The 24,705-nt window shown below is 37.1% G+C and overlaps 1 protein-coding gene across 1 annotated transcript in view; it reads left to right on the top strand.

Moving 5' to 3' along the window:
- Positions 1-14,900: 14,900 nt before the first annotated feature.
- LOC131490752 (multifunctional methyltransferase subunit TRM112-like protein) overlaps positions 14,901-24,705 on the top strand; it is a 59,998-nt gene continuing 50,193 nt past the window's right edge. The window contains 2 exon segments of the mRNA XM_058693228.1: positions 14,901-14,985; positions 16,502-16,657. Coding sequence (XP_058549211.1) covers positions 14,901-14,985; positions 16,502-16,657 — 241 coding nt within the window.

Below are 24,705 nucleotides of genomic sequence, written 5' to 3'. Positions count from 1 at the left end.
TAACTGCAGAGTACACATTTTTTTTCAAGTTCAACTAGGATATAAGACATACCATAAAATACTCTTGGTAAATCATTTCAAATATTGAAATATAAAATATGTTCTCTGACAAAATTTAATGAAATTGAAAATAATTAAGATTTCTAGAAAAGCCCAATATTTGGAAATTAAGCACCACACATCTAAATGAACCAAGGGTTGAAAAGGAAGTCATATAATTTGTGGTTCTAAGAGATAAATGTAATATTTTATACTCATATTAGAAAAAAATGTATTAAATTCATTGACTAAACATCAACTTTAAGAAACAAGGAAAAAAAGACAAAAGCAAAGCTAGTAGGAAAAGGTCATAATAATGAATGCCAAAATTAGTGAGTTGGGATAGAAATAGAAAAAAAAGAACAAAACTGTAACCATCCTTTGAAAAGGGCAAGAAATTTCCAAACATGCTGCAGAATCATGAAAAAAAGGAATATAAATATGATAAAGAATGAGACAAAGGATAGCATTACAGACTCTAGAGATATTTAAAGGCTAATAAAGGATAATAAATGAATAAATATATAATAAAAAAATTATAATGAAATGGAAAAAATTCCTTCATATAGTGATTTAGGAAAATTAATGCAAGATTTAGAAAAATTGTTTCAGGGGTTCCTGGGTGGCTCAGTTGGTTGAGCATCTGACTCTTGATTTCTGCTCAGGTCATGATCTCAGGGTCATGAGAAGGAGCCCCATGTGGAGCTCTACCCTGAGTGTGGAGCCTGCATAATATTCTTTCTCTGCCCCTTCCTCACTCAAGTGTGTGCACAGTCTCTAAATAAATAAATAAATAAATAAATAAATAAATAAATAAATAAATAAATATTGTTAGGCCTATTTGTCATCAAGCATCATTCTATGATCACAAAGGTTATTTGTACATTGATAAATACTATAATAGTAATAATAATTCTATAATATATTATAAATTTGTTATGTTTTATTTAGTATGTTTCAGTAATTATCATCTATTCATATTTACACCTTCCCAATTTATTTGCTATTTTATTAAAAGCTTTAAATTTGATTTCATAATGACAGAATCTGATTTAGAATTCAAATTTCTTTAAAGCTCTGACTGCTTAAGACACCTGACATTTCCAACCATCGCTTTCTACTCAGGCAGTCACTTGTTTAAAAAGATGTGTATTTATGCACATATGTGTGTACATATATTTTATACACATTAAATGTTGTAACATGTGGATGTGGCCTAATACAATTGGATTTCATATTATCTAGATAAAATAATCACATCGCTGTAGTAGTTAACTATTGAAACTGTGATACTTAATATCCAAGTAAAACCTTACTCTTACATAGGTATTTTGTCACAATTTATTTTATTTTTTTTAACATTTATTTATTTTTGAAAGAGAGAGAGAGACAGAGTGTGAGCCACGAACCAGGAGAAAATGGCCTGAGTCGAAGTCAAATGCTTAACCGACTGAGCCACCCAGGCACCCCTATGTTGTAATCTCTATTAAATATTGAACTATTAAGATTAAGAGCAGAGTCACATGATATTCTATGGGCAAAGCTACTGATGCACTCTGAACAAATAAAAGCTGCATGAAATTCTGAATGAATGGGCTTTCTTCATATAAACTCATGTGAAAAAAATGAAATACTATAATGTCTCTTAATTGCTCACCACTTTTTACTGGCATGAAATTATACTGGCCCATCAGTGGAAAAGGCCAGCTTATTTATACAGTCACTAGCCTAGAAATTCACAAGTGGCAAAAATGACTGCCTGTAAGTGTCCTATGTTCTTTTGGAGGAGATACTGACTTCCAAAACTTCTTTCAACTAATCCAATTAGGATATAGTTTTTCACACACTATTTCTGTAACACATGTTAAAGAAAACGAAACCTCCAAACTCCTCGAATGAGTATAATCTTTAATGCATGATATACACAGTCTCTCTAACCAGCTAATGAGTAGAGATTTTAAAAACTCAGAATCATCTGTTTAGTAAAGAAAACACATTTAAACCTAATTCTTGCCAATGAAAAACAAATCACATTGTGAGACAAAAATGTGATCCCCGTGCTATTGATTACTCCAGAAACCCAATGAGCCCATATTCAGTAACTGGCTACAGCAGGAAATTCCACAATTTAACTGTTCACTCTCAAAACTTCAAATGATTTCTCTCATTACTTTCTAGAGAAACACGACTCAACAGTTAAGTGTCTAATTTCAGCTCAGGTCATGATCTCATGGTTCATGAGTTCGAGCACCACGTTGGGTTCTGTGCTGAAAGTTCAGAGCCTGGAGCCTACTTCGGATTCTCTCTCACTCTCGCTCTCTCTCTGCCACTCCCACCACTCACGCTCGTGCTCTCTCTCTCTCTCTCAAAAATAAACAAACATGAAAAAAGAAAAAGAAACAGAACTGAGTAATTACAGGATGGTCTTAAAATCTCCTAATTACACATTTTATTTTCTAATAGTCCACATAAAGCATTAAGAGTTTCACAGTCAACGCACAGTTAGATAGGGTTACTAACATGCACTTTCAGTTTGGGTTAAACTATAACAAAAATGAGCAGAAGTAGGTCTGCTTTTGATGGAACAAAGGGATCTGCATTTTCAGATGTCAATATTTATGATATGTCTACTCTCAAAACCAGGGTGATGAGAAAAAAGATGCATTTATTACACAAGCCTGACACTGGTATGATTCACAATTTCAGACACTGCTCTTTGAAAAAGCACACATTTTTACAAACCCATATCTTATCATTCTTACTGTATATATTTATCAAGTATTGACAAGAGTTTAATTGAAAAATTTGGCAATTACTAATAAAGCTGCTATAAACGCCCATGTGCAGGATTTTGTGTGGGCATAAGTTTTCTACTCCTTTGAGTAAATACCAAGGAGTGTGACTGCTGGATCTTATGGTAAGAGTATGTTTACTCTTTTTGTAAGAAATCACAAACTGTCTTCCAAAGAGAACATACCATTTTGCATTCCCTCCAGCAACGAATGAGAGTGTATTTATTGTTCCCTGTCCTCCAGCACTTAGTATCCTTAGTGTTAGGGATTTTGGTGTTCTCATAGGTATGTAGTGGTATGTCTTTACTACTTTAATTTGCATTTCTTTTATGACATATGATATGGAGCATCTTTCCATATGCCTATTGGCCATCTACCTTTTCTGATGAGGTATTATGCCTCATATTTTAAATCAGATTATCTGGTTTTCTACCGGTGAGTTTTATGAGATCTTTATAAATTTTGGTAACACATAGCTATGGGACACTTAAAACATGGCTAGTCTGAATTAAAGTGTGTAGTAATTATAAAATAAGACACCAAAATCTGAAGGCATAGTATGGCAAAAACAAAAAAAAATCTCACATTTTTTACATTTCTTGTAATTGAAATAATAATATTTGAGGGAATTGGTTAAATTAAGAACATTATTAAAATTAATCGTATTTTTTCTACTTCTTTTTAACGTGGCCGCTACGGTTTTTTTTCAATATATGAAGTTTATTGTCAAATTGGTTTCCATACAACACCCAGTGCTCATCCCAAAAGGTGCCCTCCTCAATACCCATCACCCACCCTCCCCTCCCTCCCACCCCCCACCAACCCTCAGTTTGTTCTCAGTTTTTAACAGTCTCTTATGCTTTGGCTCTCTCCCACTCTAACCTCTTTTTTTTTTTCTTCCCCTCCCCCATGGGTTTCCGTTAAGTTTCTCAGGATCCACATAAGAGTAAAACCATATGAGGGGCGCCTGGGTGGCGCAGTCGGTTAAGTGTCCGACTTCAGCCAGGTCACGATCTCGCGGTCCGTGAGTTCGAGCCCCACATCAGGCTCTGGGCTGATGGCTCGGAGCCTGGAGCCTGTTTCCGATTCTGTGTCTCCCTCTTTCTCTGCCCCTCCCCCGTTCATGCTCTGTCTCTCTCTGTCCCAAAATAAATAAATAAATAAAACAACAACAACAACAAAAAAAAAACCATATGGTATCTGTCTTTCTCTGTATGGCTTATTTCACTTAGCATCACACTCTCCAGTTCCATCCATGTTGCTACAAAGGGCCATATTTCATTCTTTCTCACTGCCACATAGTACTCCATTGTGTATATAAACCACAATCTCTTTGCCATTCATCAGCTGATGGACATTTAGGCTCTTTCCATAATTTGGCTACTGTTGAGAGTGCTGCTATAAACATTGGGGTACAAGTGCCCCTATGCATCAGTACTCCTGTATCCCTTGGGTAAATTCCTAGCAGTGCTACTGCTGGGTCATAGGGTAGGTCTATTTTTAATTTTGTGAGGAACCTCCACACTGTTTTCCAGAGCGGCTGCACCAATTTGCATTCCCACCAACAGTGCAAGAGGGTTCCCGTTTCTCCACATCCTCTCCAGCATCTATAGTCTCCTGATTTGTTCATTTTGGCCCCTCTGACTGGCGTGAGGTGATATCTGAGTGTGGTTTTGATTTGTATTTCCCTGATGAGGAGCGACGTTGAGCATCTTTTCATGTGCCTGTTGGCCATCCGGATGTCTTCTTTAGAGAAGTGTCTATTCATGTCAAGTAAGAAATTGCTACGGCTGAGGTCAGAGAGGTCTTTTCCTGCTTTCTCCTCTAGGGTTTTGATGGTTTCCTGTCTCACATTCAGGTCCTTTATCCATTTTGACTTTATTTTTGTGAATGGTGTGAGAAAGTGGTCTAGTTTCAACCTTCTGCATGTTGCTGTCCAGTTCTCCCAGCACCATTTGTTAAAGAGACTGTCTTTTTTCCATTGGATGTTCTTTCCTGCTTTGTCAAAGATGAGTTGGCCATACGTTTGTGGGTCTAGTTCTGGGGTTTCTATTCTATTCCATTGGTCTATGTGTCTGTTTTTGTGCCAATACCATGCTGTCTTGATGATTACAGCTTTGTAGTAGAGGCTAAAGTCTGGGATTGTGATGCCTCCTGCTTTGGTCTTTTTCTTCAAAATTACTTTGGCTATTCGGGGCCTTTTGTGGTTCCATATGAATTTTAGGATTGCTTGTTCTAGTTTCGAGAAGAATGCTGGTGCAATTTTGATTGGGATTGCACTGAATGTGTAGATAGCTTTGGGTAATATTGACATTTTGACAATATTTATTCTTCCAATCCATGAGCACGGAATGTCTTTCATTTCTTTATATCTTCTTCAATTTCCTACATAAGCTTCCTATAGTTTTCAGCATACAGATCTTTTACATCTTTGGTTAGATTTATTCCTAGGTATTTTATGCTTCTTGGTGCAATTGTGAATGGGATCAGTTTCTTTATTTGTCTTTCTGTTGCTTCATTATTAGTGTATAAGAATGCAACTGATTTCCGTACATTGATTTTGTATCCTGCAACTTTGCTAACTTCATGTATCAGTTCTAGCAGACTTCTGGTGGAGTCTATCAGATTTTCCATGTATAATATCATGTCATCTGCAAAAAGTGAAAGCTTAACTTCATCTTTGCCAGTTTTGATGCCTTTGATTTCCTTTGTTGTCTGATTGCTGATGCTAGAACTTCCAACACTATGTTAAACAACAGCAGTGAGAGTGGACATCCCTGTCATGTTCCTGATCTCAGGGAAAAAGCTCTCAGTTTTTCCCCATTGAGGATGATGTTAGCTGTGGGCTTCTCATAAATGGTTTTTATGATCTTTAAGTATGTTCCTTCTATCCCGACTTTCTCAAGGGTTTTTATTAAGAAAGGTTGCTGAATTTTGTCAAAGGCCTTTTCTGCATCGATTGACAGGATCATATGCTTTTTATCTTTTCTTTTATTAATGTGATGTATCACGTTGATTGATTTGTGAATGTTGAACCCACCCTGCAGCCCAGGAATGAATCCCACTTGATCATGGTGAATAATTTTTTTTTATATGCTGTTGAATTCGATTTGCTAGTATCTTATTGAGAATTTTTGCATCCATATTCATCAGGGATATTGGCCTGTAGTTCTCTTTTTTTACTGGGTCTCTGTCTGGTTTAGCAATCAAAGTAATGCTGGCTTCATAGAATGAGTCTGGAAGTTTCCCTTCCCTTTCTATTTTTTGGAAAAGCTTGGGAAGGATAGGTATTATCTCTGCTTTAAACGTCTGGTAGAACTCCCCTGGGAAGCCATCTGGTCCTGGACTCTTATTTGTTGGGAGATTTTTGATGACTGATTCAATTTCTTCACTGGTTATGGGTCTGTTCAAGCTTTGTATTTCCTCCTGATTGAGTTTTGGAAGCGTGTGGGTGTTTAGGAATTTGTCCATTTCTTCCAGGTTGTCCAGTTTGTTGGCATATAATTTTTCATAGTATTCCCTGATAATTGCTTGTATCTCTGAGGGATTGGTTGTAATAATTCCATTTTCATTCATGATTTTATCTATTTGGGTCATCTCCCTTTTCTTTTTGAGAAGCCTGGCTAGAGGTTTGTCAATTTTGTTTATTTTTTCAAAAAACCAACTCTTGGTTTTGTTGATCTGCTCTATAGTTTTTTTAGATTCTATATTGTTTATTTCTGTCCTGATCTTTATTATTTCTCTTCTTCTGCTTGGTTTAGGCTGTCTTTGCTGTTCTGCTTCTATTTCCTTTAGGTGTGCTGTTAGATTTTGTATTTGGGATTTTTCTTGTTTCTTGAGATAGGCCTGGATTGCAATGTATTTTCATCTCAGCTCTGCCTTCGCTGCGTCCCAAAGCATTTGGATTGTTGTATTTTCATTTTCATTTGTTTCCATATATTGTTTAATTTCTTCTCTAACTGCCTGGTTGACCCATTCATTCTTTAGTAGGGTGTTCTTTAACCTCCATCCTTTTGGAGGTTTTCCAGACTTTTTCTGTGGTTGATTTCAAGCTTCATAGCATTGTGGTCTGAAAGTATGCATGGTATAATTTCAATTCTTGTATACTTATGAAGGGCTGTTTTGTGACCCAGTATGTGATCTATCTTGGAGAATGTTCCATGTGCACTCGAGAAGAAAGTATATTCTGTTGCTTTGGGATGCAGAGTTCTAAATATATCTGTCAAGTCCATCTGATCCAATGTATCATTCAGGGCCCTTGTTTCTTTATTGACCGTGTGTCTAGATGATCTATCCATTTCTGTAAGTGGAGTGTTAAAGTCCCCTGCAATTACCACATTCTTATCAATAAGGTTGCTTACGTTTGTGAGTAATTGTTTTATATTTTGGGGGCTCCAGTATTCAGTTCATAGACATTTATATTTGTTAGCTCTTCCTAATGGATAGACCCTGTGATTATTTTACAATGCCCTTCTTCATCTCTTGTTATAGCCTTTAATTTAAAGTCTAGTTTGTCTGATATAAGTATGGCTACTCCAGCTTTCTTTGGACTTCCAGTGGCATGATAAATAGTTCTCCATCCCCTCACTCTCAATCTGAAAGTGTCCTCAGATCTAAAATGAGTCTCTTGTAGACAGCAAATAGATGGGTCTTCTTTTTTTATCCAATCTGATACCCTATGTCTTTTGGTTGGCACATTTAGTCCATTTACATTCAGTGTTATTATAGAAAGATACGGGTTTAAAGTCATTGTGATATCCATAGGTTTCATGCTTGTAGCGATGTCTCTGGTACTTTGTCTCACAGGATCCCCCTTAAGATCTCTTGTAGGGCTGGTTTAGTGGTGATGAATTCCTTCAGTTTTTGTTTGTTTGGGAAGACCTTTATCCCTCCTTCTATTCTAAATGACAGACTTGCTGGATAAAGGATTCTCAGCTGCATATTTTTTCTGTTCATCACATTGAACATCTCCTGCCATTCCTTTCTGGCCTGCCAAATTTCAGTAGAGAGATTGGTCACAAGTATTATAGGTATCCCTTTATATGTTAGAGCACGTTTATCTCTAGCTGCTTTCAGAATTTTCTTTTTATCCTTGTAATTTGTCAGTTTCACTATGATATGTCGTGCAGAAGATCGATTCAAGTTACGTCTGAAGGGAGTTCTCTGTGCCTCTTGGATTTCAATGCCTTTTTCCTTCCCCAGATCCGGGAAGTTCTCAGCTATGATTTCTTCAAGTACACCTTCAGCACCTTTCCCTCTCTCTTCCTCCTCTGGAATACCAATTATGCATAGATTATTTCTCTTTAATTCATCACTAATTCTCTAATTTTCCCCTCATACTTCTGCATTTTTTCATCTCTCTTTTTCTCAGCTTCTTTTTCCATAATTTTATCTTCTAGTTCACCTATTCTCTCCTCTGCCTCTTCAATCCGAGCTGTAGTTGTCTCCATTTTATTTTGCAGCTCATTGATAGCATTTTTTAGCTCCTCCTTGCTGTTCCTTAGTCCCTTGATCTCTGTAGCAAGAGATTCTCTGCTGTCCTTTATACTGTTTTCAAGCCCAGCGATTAATTTTATGACTATTATTCTAAATTCACTTTCTGTGATATTGTTTAAATCCTTTTTGATCAGTTCGTTAGCTGTTGTTATTTCCTGGACGTTTTTCTGAGGGGAATTCTTCTGTTTAGTCATTTTGGATAGTCCCTGGAGTGGTGCGGGACTGCCGGGGACTTCCCCTGTGCTGTCTTGAATAACTTGTGTTGGTGGGCGCGGGGCCGCAGTCAGACCTGATGTCTGCCCCCAGCCCACGGCTGGGGCCACAGTCAGACTGGTGTGTGCCTTCTCTTCCCCTCTCCTAGGGGCGGGATTCACTGTGGGGTAGCATGGCCCGTCTGGGCTACTTGCACACTGCCATGCTTGTGGTGCTGGGGATCTGGCATATTAGCTGGGGTGGATTGGCAAGGTGCACAGGGCAGGAGGGGCAGGCTCAGCTCGCTTTTCCTTCAGTGAACCGCTTTGGGAGGGGCCCTGCGGCACCAGGAGGGAGTCAGACCCGCTGGAGGGATGGATCCGCAGAAGCACAGCGTTGGTTGTTTGTGCGGTGCAAGCAAGTTCCCTGGCAGGAACTGGTTCCCTTTGGGATTTTGGCTGGGGGATGAGCAAAGGAGATGGCACTGGTGAGCACCTTTGTTTCCCACCAAGCTGCGGTCTGTTGTCCAGGGCTCAACAACTCTCCCTCCCGTTGTCCTCCAGCCCTCCCATTGTCCTCCAGCCCTCCTGTTCTCTGAGCAGAGCTGTTAACTTATAACCTTCCAGATGTTAAGTCCTGCTTGCTGTTGGAACACACTCCATCTGGCCCCTCTGCTTTTGCAAGCCAGACTCGGGGCCTCCGCTTGGCCGGAGGGCTGCCCCTCCGCCCTGGCTCCCTCCCGCCATTCCGTGTAGCGTGCACCGCCTCTCCTCCCTTCCTACCCTCTTCCGTGGGCCTCTCGTCTGCGCTTGGCTCCAGAGAATCTGTTTTGCTAAGTCTTCTGGTGGTTTTCTGGGTTATTTAGGCAGGTGTAGGTGGAATCTAAGTGATCAGCAGGACCTGGTGAGCCCAGCGTCCTCCTACGCCGCCATCTTCCCAAGATCCTCCCTGTTTTTCAAATTAAATATGTTGTTCACACATGTAATATGTTGAGGCACATATAATCTCTATTATGTTCTAATGACCATAATGTAACATTTATGCAGGATGTGATGTCTTACATAAAACATTTCCATCTTTGACACATATACACATTGTTAAAATCCAATTCCAGCTTGGTTAGTTTTAGGACTGCTTTCAAACAAACAAATAAAAAACTTGTATTTTAAGTCTGTCTTGTGGCCAACGCTGCATCTCACTTTCTTTGTTTATAGTGTTCTGGGAGAACCGTTAAACTAAAAATCCTATTTATATATCCTCACAAACTGAAAATTATGCATGAAAAAGTGTATGGTGTTTTATGAAGAAAAATTTGCCGTAGTTTCTACTTTTGAATATAAAGCGATCAGATATAATTACATAATAAAATACATACCTATACATATTAAGTGAAAAAAATTAGTAAAGGAAGTCTAAGACACCAGTAATCTATTGAAGAAGCAATCACCAATCACATTTTACATACTTTCTATCATTTTTATTTTAAACTTTATAGTATAAAATGTAAAATTGAATGGTGCATATTTTCTAAGCACCAATCTTGAAAGCAACCAAGAAAAAAATCCCAAACTTGTTTTCAGAATTGATGTTTTCACTTGAAATAAACTAAGCGCCTGTCGTAATGCTTATTAGTAGAAAACTCCCTTTAAATTATTGCAGTTTAAAAAATCAACACCTTAGGTATTCTCTGAGATATGTTTTTATAAAGTTACAAAGATGTTATGGATTCAAATCTGACTAAAAACACATTGATTTTAAGGAAATATCTTTACAACCCTATACTTTAAAAAACTTTTACTTAATGACAAGTTATTACTGAAATCCTGCCTAGGATCCCTGGTTTGTTCCTTAGCCAATTTTTGTTGACTTACAACCCACTTATGCTGGTAAAATCCATATTCAGCCTTGCATTTTTAAATCCTGCATAACATGTCTAATTTAAATAGAATTATTCATTTAAATGGATAGCATGTGTCTATTAACCCAGGTATATATTTTTGAAAACTTGTTGTCTTTTGGGAGGATTCCAACAGCTCTAATTCAATCACGTGGAAAGTACTGATACTGCTATTTATTGTTTAACTGTATGACTGCCAGAGCAGATTAACCACTACACATGTTTCATATGATGTGTCAGTTTACTGGAGACTTAAAAAGAAAAAGAGACCACTGAATATTCTCCTAGATAAAATGTTATTTTGCACTTTAAGAATGAATGTCTTAATATCCTGGGGCTACTCATCCATCTTTCATCAAGGAAAGTCAAGTCTATTTTTCTAACCACTGAATTTATTGAATCAGTAAAGTTCTTGGTACCGACTCAATCATGGTCATGGAAACTCCTGCAAAGATTAATCATATATTCTTTATTTCCAAAGAACCAGTGATATAGGTAAGAAGTCACACCGGAAAGATTTATCTACAAGTGCATATTCCAATCACGAACAACTGGAAGAGACTTAAAAAGTATCACCATGTTTTATAAACCTCATTTCAAACAAAATGAATTGAGAGTGACCTAACAGAATAGCAGAGAGGCATTAAATGAACAAACTAGTATGAATAGCCACCAACTCTGATATTATTAAAGCTAATCTGATACATTTTTAAAGTGCTTTTATTTCATAAAAAAAGAATTGGCTTTATTTAGTATAATGAATGTTTCTTGAGTGTTTTCTGTAAATTCAATTTGCCATCAATATCGATCCCATTTACTGGCTGCCCCTAAATCACATGAATAGATGCAAAAAGATTTGGAATTGGATTGCATCAGTTTGCAAAGTGCACATAGTTCAAAGCAAGTTCTTTTCAAACCCCTCACTGACTCCTTGAAGCTCTTTCCAATTCTGAGACTTTCGAGCTTCAATGCTTTCTGATAGCTGACCCCCTTTCCATCAATTTTATATCACAAAAATTATAAATTACCTCACATCAGACACAAATCTTTTACACTCTGTTTTTATTTGTATCACTCTTATATTCCGTGCTCCACAATATTTCATTCTCGCCCTCACAAATCAGAGTCAACCCTTTATGCACCAGCTTGCCCTTCATCTTTCAATTCTGCTCTCTTCTACAGCAAGTTAGGTGCCTGTACAAATGAGCTAAGTTTCCACCAATTTCTCTACTCCACGCCTACTATAACTGCATCAACCAAGAATCCTACAGATTTAAAGCAGGAAATCATATCTTCATGAGTTAAAATATTCAAAATGGGCCTATAGCATATGACCTCAAGGATTTGGTTTATGTGGTATTACTGGTCAGTGAGTAGGGACGGTCAATATTTTGCCTGGCCATGCGGCTAGTTATTTGGTCCAAAAAAGATCAGGTAAATAGAAAGTTCGCCCCAAGTGAAATTCATCCCTATTACCAGTGAAAATCTATGTATAAATTTAAAAACAATAGAACAGGGGCGCCTGGGTGGCGCAGTCGGTTAAGCGTCCGACTCAACCAGGTCACGATCTCGCGGTCCGTGAGTTCAAGCCCCGCGTCAGGCTCTGGGTTGATGGCTCAGAGCCTGGAGCCTGTTTCCGATTCTGTGTCTCCCTCTCTCTCTGCCCCTTCCCCGTTCGTGCTCTGTCTCTCTCTGTCCCAAAAATAAATAAAAAACGTTGAAAAAAAAAATTTAAAAAAAATAAAAATAAAAAAAAAAAATAAAAACAATAGAACAAGAAGGGACCTTAGAACACAAGCACTCTAATTATCATGTTGTTTCAGTTTCTTCTACAGCATCTCTATCAGCCGAATGTCAATCTGCTTGGATACTTCCACAGGAAGTGTACTCACTACAGCGCAAATCTGTTATAAAATCTCCAATCACCCAAGGGCCTAGGACAACTAAAATTTTACAAGAACTCCATGTTCCCCCCCCTTCCACAAACCAGCCTCTTTATTCGCAAAAGCTAAACACAGCAAAATCCTCAAATAGTTTTTGACTATTTTAATGGTACAATGCCTTCAGAAAAAAATCTCTGTAAGTACATTTCTAAAAATGGGGAAAGGGATCTTCATATATTCGAAGAAGGAGCATTTAATCACAGGTCAGAAGGATAGAAGGGAGATGACAAAAACAATGGTGAGAGAATGTCTGGTTCTAATTTAATAGCTGCCATTGCTTCCCAGGTGGGAGAGGGAAGCTTGAGCTGCACATGTGTGTCTGAGGAGAAAACAGGGAAGGGGAGACATAACCATTTTTCTCACTAATCTTCCTGTTCTCATATGAAAAGATGCTCAAGACAAAGTCCTTAAAAATTAACATGTTCTCAGGTCCTCATGTAAGGTAAGGAGCTTGGAAGTCACCATTTCATCCCAACAACAAGCAAAAAGCTGAACAAACTAAAGAAAAATCAATACCTTTTTTTTTTTTTTTTTTTTTTTTTGCATCTGGAAGAGAGGGAGATACAAGGCAAACCACCACCTCCAGGGTTGGAGAGAGAGGAGAAAACCAGAAGCCATGACTTACCAGGGCAGACAGTCCTGACTGGAGCTGCTACAGGAGCAAGTGCCCGGTAGGAAAACCGGAACTGTAATTGATTACTCGCCTGAGGCTAAGTGTAGACAACTCAGAGAGTTACGGAGTTCAGAGGAACCCAGGCATGGGACCCCCTCATGTTTTCTGAGGTTCATTTCCAGGAACTTAACAAGGCTCTCAGAGTGAGTATCAGAGAAAAATCCCTTAATGCATCTGGCGCGGGGGGAGGGGAAAGTAACTACTCCGTAATACACCGGTGCACCCTGCTCTTCACAAGACAAGCCCTCAGGAGAAACTAGTTATGAAGAGCCCCACCTGCTGGGGTGTAATCAGAGCCTAACTGACCCAGGGAAAGAGAAATCTCCAACAAGGGTCAGCTGTAGCCTTCCATGTGAGGGAAGAACTTCAGCTCACAACAGCCATCCTATCTTAAGCGGGGAGAAATAAAAGACTGGAAAACAGTTGTGAAGTTTACCATCCAGAAACATTGGCTCACGAAAAGACTGAGGCCAAATCATAGAACATTACCCATTCCCATCACTCAACACCACATTACTACAGGCCTATTTATAGCAGTTCCTTTTACCCAGTAGATCACGTGTGGCTCTCAGGAAGAAATTACAAATCACCTGAAGAGGCAAAAAGCTCAATTTGGAGACATAGATCAAACATCAGAACCAGAGTCAGATACAGCCCAGATACTGAAATCTTCAGACCAGTATTTAAAACAACTGTGATTAATATGCTAAGGGCTCCAATGGATAGACAGCATGCAAGAATAGATGGGCAATGTAAACGGAAAGAGGGAAGGTCTGAGGAAAAAACCAAATAGATTGCTAGAGATCAAAAAGCACTGTGACCGAAATGAAGAACTGTGAAGAAAGTCTTTCATAGGCTTATTAGTAGACTGGACACAGCTGAGGAAAGGATATCTGTTGAGGATATAGCAATATAGCAACCTCCAAAACTGAAAACAATGGAATATTACTCAACCATAAAAAATGAGATCTTGCCATTTGTGACAGCAAGAATGGTCCTAGAGCATATGTGTTAAGTGGCATAAGTCAGACAGAAAGACAAATACCATAAGATTTCCCTTATATGTGAAATTTTTAAAAAATGAATAAACAAACAACAATAATAAAAACAGGAACAGACTCATAAATACACAAACTGGTGGTTGCCAGGGAAGAGGGTGGGTAAAATAGGTGAAGGGGATTAAGAGGTACAAACTACCAGTCATAAAATAAATAAGGCATGGAGATAAAAAATACAGCATAGGAAATATAGTTAATAATACTGTAATAGCATTACATGGTGAGAGATGGTGATTACACATACCACGGTTATCACTGAGGAATGTTCAGATTTGTCAGCTTACAAAAAAAAAAAGGAGAAATAAAGACTTTCTCAGAAAAATAAAAATTGAAGGGGTCCGTGGCTAGTAAACCAGACTTGCAAGAAATGTTAAGAGAAGATCTTTAGAGAGAAAGAAATCAGCTCAGACTCAGATCTACACGAAGTATGGAAGAGCATCAAAGAAGGAATAAGTAGAGGCAAAATAAGAACTTTCATTTTTCTCTTATTTGTAATTGGTCTAACAGACAATAGTTTGTTCAAAATAATAAGGGCAACAATGTATTTAATAATGCATGCTTACTATACATCATACACACACACACACACACACACCCCTATATATGTGTGTAAACGTGTGTATATCAGTATGTCTTGATTACAGTAGCTTTTGAAGTTTCGAAGTTGGGTAATTTCAGTCCTCCATCTTTGTTCTGTTCCTTCAATACTGTGTTGACTCTTCTGGATCTTTTGCCTTTCCATATAAACTTTAGAATTAGATCGTCCAGAGTGAAGAGTAATGTAAACTATGGATTTGGGGTGATTACGATATGTCAACACAAGTTTATAGTTGTAACAAATGTACCACCCTGGTGGGAGGTGTTAATAATGAAGGAGTCTATATACAGGTGTGTGGTATTTGGGGGTATATGGGAAATCTTTATACCTTACTTTCCATTTTTCTATGAAAAACTCATTTAAAAAATAAAGTCTGAAAAAAGTAGCTAAAATGAGGCTGTTAGGGTGAGCCCTAACCCAGTCTGACCGGTGTCCATGTAAGAAGCAGAAATTCGGATACATGAGGAGACACCAAAATGAACACTCACAAAGAAAATATCAGGTAAAGACAAAGGGAGAAGACAACTATCTGCAAGCCAAGGAGAAAGGCCATAAGAATGAAATGAACTCAGCTGACACCTGCATGTCAGACTTCTGGCCTCCAGAACTGTGAGAAAATAAATTTCTTATTTAAGCCACTCAGTCTGTAGTATTTTGTTATGGCAGCCATAGAAGACAAATACAAAACTCAAGATACGGTATAATGAAATGGCACTCTACTTTTGTAGACTTGCCCCCAAAATGGGTAGCCACAGTTTATGAGAAAAACATTAGAAAATTCTCATAGCAAATTCTACAAAATATCTGACCAATAATCCTAAAAATGATCAAGTTTATCAAAAAAAGGAAAGCCTATGAAATCCTCACAGCCAAGAGGAGCCTAGGGAAACACGATGACTAAATTTATCCTGAATGGGATACTGAAACATAAAAAGATGTTAGGTTAAAAAAAAATGCTATAGAAATCTGAATAAATGTGGACTTTAGCTAATTATATCAATATTTGTTCATCATTTGTAACAAATATACCATACTTGCATACATGTCTATAAAGAGAAAAAAGACTGCAGAGTATATAAGAACTATCATCACAATTTTTTAAATCTAAAATGATTTAAAAATTTTTTTAATTTGTAAAAAGAAGGAATAGGGACTGGTTTAGATGAAGCATCCAAATGCAATGAATGAACCATGATTGGATCATGAATTAAAAAGAAACCTCAAAAAAACTGCTTTTTATTTAACAAGGTGCAATTTAAGTATGATGTATACTGTATATCAAGTGATATTTTTAAAGTATTATTATTTTGTCCTTAGGTGAGATGATAGTTCTGTGGAAGATACATAGCTCTGGGGTGATGTAGAAGAATATCCTATTAGAAGATACATACTGCAGTGTTTAGGGTAAAAGTGATGCTCCCAAACTTGCAAATGGTTTGAAAATGTTTGCAAAAATACACATTGAATTATACACGCATGGCAAAGTATAATTAATTGCTAAGTTTGGGTGAAGGAAAAATGGGTATTCACTGTACTCGTCTTGCAACTTTACTATGGATTGCAAAATCTGGCAAACTTTTTTAAAAAAAATTACATCAAACAGATTTATTCTGAGAGTTGAAGATCTTTTAGCGTTTTACTTTTTACTAAATGACAGTGTGTTAATGTCTAAATAAAGTTGGGACTATTTGACTCTCTACCTCGATTTCAGTTGCTATGCTTCCATTCTCTGAGTCATGCCAAGTGTCTGCAGTCCTCCATGTCCTAGGAAGAGGTTTGACATTAAGTGATTTAATTTGATGCCCCCCTGCAGATTTGAAAGAGCTCGTTGAACAACGCATCAGAACACCTGAGATCAACTTTGGGGACCGAAGCAGTGGGAATTTAACAAGTTACCTGGTCACTCTGGGTTGTGGGCTGGAAGCAGATGGTGTTATCTTCCTCGCCCACTTTGCATATGGCAAAAACAGTTTGCAAAAAAACAAGTTCTAAATAAGTGTACTCATCATTTTCAGAATAGCCCAGATAAAGAAGTAAACTGAGGCAAGCTCAAAATTGTCAAAACCAGAAGAGTTTATTTGGGAATGGCAAGGAATTGCAATTTGGGACCCACAAACTGTAGCAAGCTACACGTGAGTCCACGATTGGATAATGTTATGGAAACAATGGGATTTCCTTTTCCACTGAGACAAATTTTTAAATGATCCTTATGTTCAAAATCTGTGAGACGCTTTAGTCCTGCCAGCAGATCTGAGGTTTGGTAAATGGAATTCTTACAATTGCCCCTCTAATAGACGTTAAGTATATTCTATTCATGGTTTACATGTTTTCACATTGGACTGAAGCTTTCCCATGGAAGCAAGCATCTGCCCGTCCTGTAGCTAAAATCCTATGAGAGAAGATTATTCCCACGCAGGGAACAGTCCTTGAACTTTATGGTAATTGGGAAACCCACTTCACTGGTCAAATACTTGGACAAGTCTGCACCGTCTGGCCAGCTCTTCAGCATTTTCATTGTGTTGCCATCCTAGGTCTTACGGACTGGTGGAATGTACAAGTGGAATTATTAAAACTCATTTAGCTAACTTAGTTGGAACACTTCAAATACCCTGGCCAAAGGCACTACCATTGGTTCTTGTAAATCTGAGATCTACTTTCTTTGGGATACATAAATTTCACCTTTTGAAATAATTACATGATGCCCACGCACTTAGCCTGTGCTTCTTTTGACCCACAGCTAATAAAGAGGGATACCCTTCAATTTTGCTAAGCCCTGATCAAATCAAAAGAAAACAATTAAGCTCTGGTAGAACAATCTTTCCACGGTATACTCCTGGGGACAAAGACATCAAGCATCACACCTTACAGCCAGGAGAGTTCATCTATTAGAAAAGACATCTCCAAACAGACTCTCTTCAACATCACTGGAAACGCCCCTATCATGTGTCATTAACCCATGTGCTGCAAAACTTGAAGGAATAGCATCCTTGATTCATGTGTTGTATTTAAGAATGTCCCCAAACCTGAATGGACCTGTAAACCACATGGTGACCAGAAACTGAAAGTTTTTAGGGACTAGAAATTTTGAAGTACATGACATCTGAAACAGACAGCTCAACCAAGATATCCGACCAGGTCTGTATAACTTTCTTTTTCTCTCTTTCTTCTCACTCTACATTTAGTTAAATCATGTCATTCAGGCCTTTAATTATTCTTTCCCTAATTTTCCTATAGTCCTTTACTCTAGCTTTAACACATCCTTTTAACCCTACCTTGCAAACACTCTCTGATTCTGCTAAATTTACTGGCGTTTGGAAATGTTCTAGAGCAAATACTATTGATGATTCTGAATTGGTGACCTGGCCGCTATCTTTAGATGGATGGTAAAATCTGTCTGGTAAAGATGTAGGATTTTCCTTGGTAACTTAGAAATCACACATGTGCTCTCTTCCCAGAGACTGGCACCAAATATTATGGCTTTCCACTGAGTACCCCACCCCCAACTCATAAGAGGCTATGCCTCACTCAGACCTGGACTCTTACTGAAAATGTTTATGTTTCCAAAAACATGATGGGAATTGGCAAAACCCTAGGGTATCTCTCACAAACTATTTGTAGCTATACTATTTTATATGACTCAGATGGAATGAAATCAATCCCTGTTGGAATCCATAAGACTATATCATCTCCTACATGAATGTATTTTTACGGTGGGGCCAGGAAAACTGCAATATTGGAAAATGGGAAGCTGATGTGCTCCCCACTCGATGGTGCTTCATTAGGAATTGACCAAAAATCTGGGGAATGGTGGAAACATAATTCAATTTACTTGTTTCCCTGGGGATCTTCCAAACGTCCACCAAAATCTTTCTCATACTACATCAGCTACTTGTTACTGCAGATCTATGGAAATGCAAGGTGCTCACATAACCGTTTCCATGCCAATAAACCAGATTATAGTGTGATCTGTAATTATACAGATTACATTTGTGATCATGAGAGCCCCTGTATCATTCCAAGGAAAACAATCTGGGCAAAGGAACACAACTATGCCTCATCCTTAGAAGACACTGAGTATCTCCTTTTATGTAGAAGAAACATATATTCTACACTTCCCCATAATTGAGGGGCATTATGGAATTATTGCCATCACCCCTGATGCCAAAATTAGAAGAAATCTTCCCTCTACTACTTAGATACCTAATCTGGGGTCTTTCTCCTATTGATTTAGAATGACTTGTTGGACTTGGGAAGGTTATGGCAAAAATTAACGAACAACAGCTGAATGACATAACTAATCAGTGATGTTTTCTTTGATCCAAAGGGAGAAATGTGAAAGAATTGCAATCTAAAACGGAACCAGAGGATCTAAAATGGAAAATCTCATATATGTTCCCTCAGGAAAACTGAACTTAAGAACTGAGAGACTGATTTCCTATGAATGCCTGATATGCAGAAGACTGATAATATTGGAATTCTCTTAAGTGATAGGAAGTTGGTCAGGGGTTGCCTTATATTAACCCTGGGAAGCTTTGCATATGGTATCCAGAGACATGAACAAGAAATGACCCAGGTTGGGCTGGTCTCGCAAAACAAACTGAGTTGAGCTTTGTTTGTATGACTGGACCAGTTCTGTCTGCTCAGGGAGTTTTCAAAGCTGGTCTCACTTGCTTTTGATTTTCACAGACTCTAACTGAGCTTCCCTCTTTACATTCCCTGCTCATAAATACAGTCTATCCCAAACCCTCAACGGACTCGCCTGTAACTTTCTACAGTTTGCATGTCCTGAATTCTGATTCCTCTGCTATTCCTGAATAAACTGTTTTTGACGATTTTGAGCTTGCTTTAGTTTACACCTCTTTATTTTGGTCGACAGCCCTTTCTATATATCACTTTCGTTATCCAAAAAAATATGTTAATTCTGCCAGCATTAGAATATCCAGAGGGGCAAAAGGAAATGGAAATTTCAAAATAGCTTAAAGCTTAACTCCGCTATCGAGGTTGCTTTTAGTCCTTTGAGAAACTTTCATATGAAAATGCACAGCCACTTTAAAGGAAAAAAAAACAAAAAACAAAAAAAACAGCGTAATAGGAAAGAGATTCTTTTCGTTTATCAAGTGCCCAGTACTCAGGAAGTATTTGTAATGAACACTCAGCTTTTTTCCGAAATTTCACTAAACAATGAATTGTTAACGTCTTTCTAGGTCTAGCCAAAAAAATCACTTTTAACGGTACACTGCATGGAAGTGTCTTTTCACCCTTCTATGTATTTCCTTACACTAAATTTATCTTGTGTCTTCTTACGTATTTAAAATCTATCCAGGAAAATCTCAAATATTACCACTATTAGTGAACATGCAATAAATAATTAGAATTTGACTTATTTAGGCTGATTTCTCAAAGTTAAATCTCCTTACATCAATCCTATTAAAGACTAATCCTATTGATGTAAACTTTTATACCTAACTTCCTAGCTTCTAAGAACGTTACAACTGAAGCTCACGTTGAAACTATACATGTCACATTCCTAGGTGTTTTTCCCACTGCACACTGGAAGGCTATTCATGCCCCACTCTGCCTCTTCTTTATTGAAGCAGGTAATTTGCAGCTTGATACTTCCTCTTTCAGACTCCTTATTTCAGATACATTCCAGGGTTTCAATATTTCATAAAGTATGGCATTCTCCTAAGTGTTTTCAAAATTCTGAAGAACAACATTCCAGCCTGATCTCGCTTGTGAGAGACTCTTAAATCCTTGTTCTAGTGGATATTCCTTTTGAAGTTTTCTATTCTGGCATATTCTATGATGGCATATTATATTGTTTTAAAGTTTTCTGTTTTCTTCTTTCTGCATTAATAATGTAACTTTAATGATCTTTGAAGCAGCAAAGTCATTCAAGATTCCTTGACATCTGAGTTATTATTTTTATTTTTTAATTCATCTGACAGCTTGCTGTCTGGTTCATTGTTATATTTAGACACTTCTTATTTTTTTCTCAATATATCTGTATGTACTTTCCTTTCCTTTTTGCATCCTTCTATCCCAGAACTACTTTTTTTTTTTCCTCATAAGGATGTAAATAGACTAGGGGTGCCTTGGTGGCTCAGTGTGTTAAGCGTCCCACTTCAACTCAGGTCATGATCTCGTGGTTCATGAGTTCGAGCCCCGCATAGGGTTCTGTGCTGACAGCTCAGAGCCTGCAGCCCGCTTCGGATTCTGTGTCTCCCTTTCTCTCTGCCCCTCCCCCACTCATACTTTGTCTCTCTCTCAAGAATAAATAAACATTAAGAAAATTTTTTTTAAAGAATGTAAATAGACTATATCTATCTGTGGCAGATTGGTGAAGTGCTGACAACTCCATTTCATTTTATTGGTTCCAATGGAACATTTATATTTTTCAGCCTTGCTTGTAGTAGGTTTGGGACATAAGTCATGTATTTTCTTTTGCATTGCCAGGGTTTTCAAGACAGGAAGATCTGAGTGTGAATCTAGTTCTGCCGCTTTTGAATTGAGTTATTCATTTTTTAAAAAATAAATTTTCCCTACAATTTGTATCATTTGACCTGACGATGGAAGGGGGTGTCTTCTTATGCTCATTTGTACTTGCGAAACATTTTCCCTTTCTTTGTAAAATTCTTCAGCTTTGATTTTCACTTCATCAGGTTATACCAGATGCTACTTCTCTCTTGTCTGGCCATCTAAATACCCCAAGAACACTCCATTTTATTCCTTAAAGGTTTTAGCACCTGGGTCATTCTCAATCTTTCTAAAACTACTAGCTTCATCCTTGGTGATTTTAATCGCCACTTTGATGTTCCTTCCAATACACTAACCTTTAATTTTTTTTTTAACTCTTCTCCTCCAATGATTCTGACTTCCACCCTCTATTAGTCACTGTCAGCTGTGGTCACATTTCACCTTTAAATCACTAGCAAAACCACTAATTTGTCAATATACTCACCCATGAATTATATTCTTGTACTAATACCTCCCATCGTATTAGCTTACTTCCACTAGCACTCTAACAGAAATCATTCATCACCATTTAGACTAATACTGTATTGACCATATCATATATTTAACGTTTCTCCTCACCTTCCTCATGGCTTTACTTTCCTCCTTAAACTGTTTAAAATCCATTGTCCACAACTAAATTACTTTCTTCCACATGTACTCAACTTTCATGTCCCAAGATTGCTTCTTTACACTAAACCTTATTAAAAACAGTTCCCCACATCTTCTGCATCTACCTTAACAGCTGAAGATAAGTAGAGAATAAGCCAGTATCATGTTGATTGGCCCTGTTTTCAACTTATAACAAACAATCCCAAGGAGGCTTTAATTCTGCAAAGAATTTATAATGCATTTCCCACTAGTGGGAGGATATGATCATTTCAGTCATGAATGACTATTTCATAGAGGCTGTATAATGTAGTTGCTAATTTCCCAGATGTCTATTTGACATCTTTACTCGAATCTTGAATATTCAGTTTGAACTTGTCATCTATAAAAATGAACTCATCATCTTTCCTCCAGATAGGTCCCTGTCTTCACATCTCATTTAGGGCCTACATGATCTGCCCATCCTCCTGATACTGAACACATTCCCTCCACATGTTCTCTCTCCTCCAGCTTTATTGCTTTTTACAAATATCTTACTGATTTTCTGCCTGTTTGATTAACCAGTTGTCAATTTATCAATTTATCGCATTGTGGCCTCCAATTATGAAAATGGAATTATCTATTTCTTATCAGATTTCTAAGCAGATTTCACCTGAACATCACTCTCAATCAAGTTGGTGAAATTAACATTTATAGACTTAACCCCCAAACACTAAAACACACATTGTTTTCAGATCACAATGATCTTTACCAATACAGATCACATTATGGGCCATAAGGATGCATTAACAAGATTACAAGTAAAGAAATCATACAAAGTATATTCTCAGGCACTTAAATTACATTAAATATCAATAACAGAATTATAGGTAAGAAATCTCCAAATACTTTGAGATTCAACAAAGTACTTCTAGATAACATATGGGTCAAAAAATAAAATTCAAGATACATTTAAATTATTTCCAAAGAGATGAAAATAAAAATGCAACTTATCAAAATTTGTGATTTGTAGCCAAAATAAAGTGTACATAGAGATTTATAGCTTTTAATGGATCCCTTAGAAAAGAAGGGTGATTAAAAGCAATAATCTAAGATTTCACTTTAGGAAAGTAGAGAAAGAAGGTCAATGTAACCTTAAAGCAAACAGAAGAAAGGAAACAAAAATTATAGGAGAAAACAACAAAATTGAAAACAGAAAATCAATGAAAATGAGAGCAAACCACCAAAACTCATACAAGGTGAAGTAGATAATCTGGAGAGGCCTTGTAACTATCTAAAAAGCCGAATCAAAAATTAATAACATTCCAAAAACAAAAACAAAATATCATACTAAGATGGTTTCAGTAGTGATTTCTATAGAAAATTTAAGGACAAAATGATACCAATTATCTATAATCTCATCCAAAACACATAAGAAGAGGGGATAATTCTCAACTCATTCTATAACACCAGCATTACCTAATATCAAAGCAGATAAAGTCACTGCAAGAAAAAAATCTATAGACCAATATCTCTTATAAACATGGATGAAAAAATCCTCAAAATATATTGGGAATTGAATTCAACAACATATTAAAATTACTACGCATATAACCAAGTGAGACTTATTCCAACTATGCCATGCTGAATTAACATTCAAAAATCAATAAATGTAATCCACCATATCAACAAACTAAAGAAGAGAAATAATGTGATTATATAAATTGATGCTGAAAAGCATTTGACAACACTCAACACCCATTTAGTGATAAAATCTTTCAGAAACTAGGAATAGAGGGATACTCTCTCAATTTGATAAGGAACACCTTTAAAATTACAGCTAACATCGTACTTGGGTTAGCGTGCACACATAATTTTCTCAGCTCTGATAGCTGAAAGGGCCTAAAAGAAATGATACCCAGTAACAATGAGCACACCTAGTGCCCAAATTTGGTTTCTAATACGATTCTCCAATAAAAGGAACAAAGTCTTCAAGGAGAAAGTACTGATTCTAGGAGTGGGGCAGTAAATATACAAAATGACCAAGGTACATCTCATAGCACCAAAATATAATGAAGTGCTAACATACACAGATAGATAGGGATATGGCAAAGGGGCACAAAATCCAACTGAAAGAACTCCTAATAGCCAAAGTGGAACAACTGAGTAACAAAGTGAATAAGGTAGTGTTGGATTATGACCCAAAGTCTATAAGAAATATCTATGAGCCTATATTAATATAATAAATGGGGCTAAGGAGAAGCAATTCATATGCAGAAGAATTGCAAATAATTTCTGTAGATACTCTGAGCTCCACATAGAAACTTCCTTCCAAAGAGCATTGCATGGCGTATCTTTATAGTGGAGAAACCTGGCAAACACTACCTCAGCCAGATGATCCATATGAATGCCAATATGAATTAGTCATGTTAATAGCATATACCTTGATATGATGCGATGAAAATACTAATTTATGTCTGTGAACTTCCCTCCCCAAACCCCAAAACCCCATCTAATGATAAGACAATTACTAATAGAAGGGCCTCCCGAAATATATCTGATCCACATACCTCAAAATTGTCAAGGTTATCAAAGAAGAACTTGAGGGGACACACAACAAAATATAATGAGATATTGCAGATAGGATTCTGGCTTAAAACAAACAAACAAACAAAGAAACAAACAAACAAAAAACAACTATGTAAGTACAAATAAACTAGGGATTTAATTACTTACATCAGTATTGGTTAAAGAAATTTAATGATGTATGATACTAATATAAATTACTAATAACAGTAATTAAACTGAGTGTGGAGTATATGGGAAATCTCTCTACTATCTTTACAATTGTTTTATAACTCTAAAACTCTTATTTAAAAAAAAAGTAGTTTAAAAAAATTGCATACTGCAGGATCC

The sequence above is a fragment of the Neofelis nebulosa genome, chromosome 12 (assembly GCF_028018385.1).
Source record: "Neofelis nebulosa isolate mNeoNeb1 chromosome 12, mNeoNeb1.pri, whole genome shotgun sequence".
Classification (NCBI taxonomy): Eukaryota; Metazoa; Chordata; class Mammalia; order Carnivora; family Felidae; genus Neofelis; species Neofelis nebulosa.
Note: the sequence above shows the minus strand (reverse complement) of the source record. Positions and strands in the feature narration are given on the sequence as shown.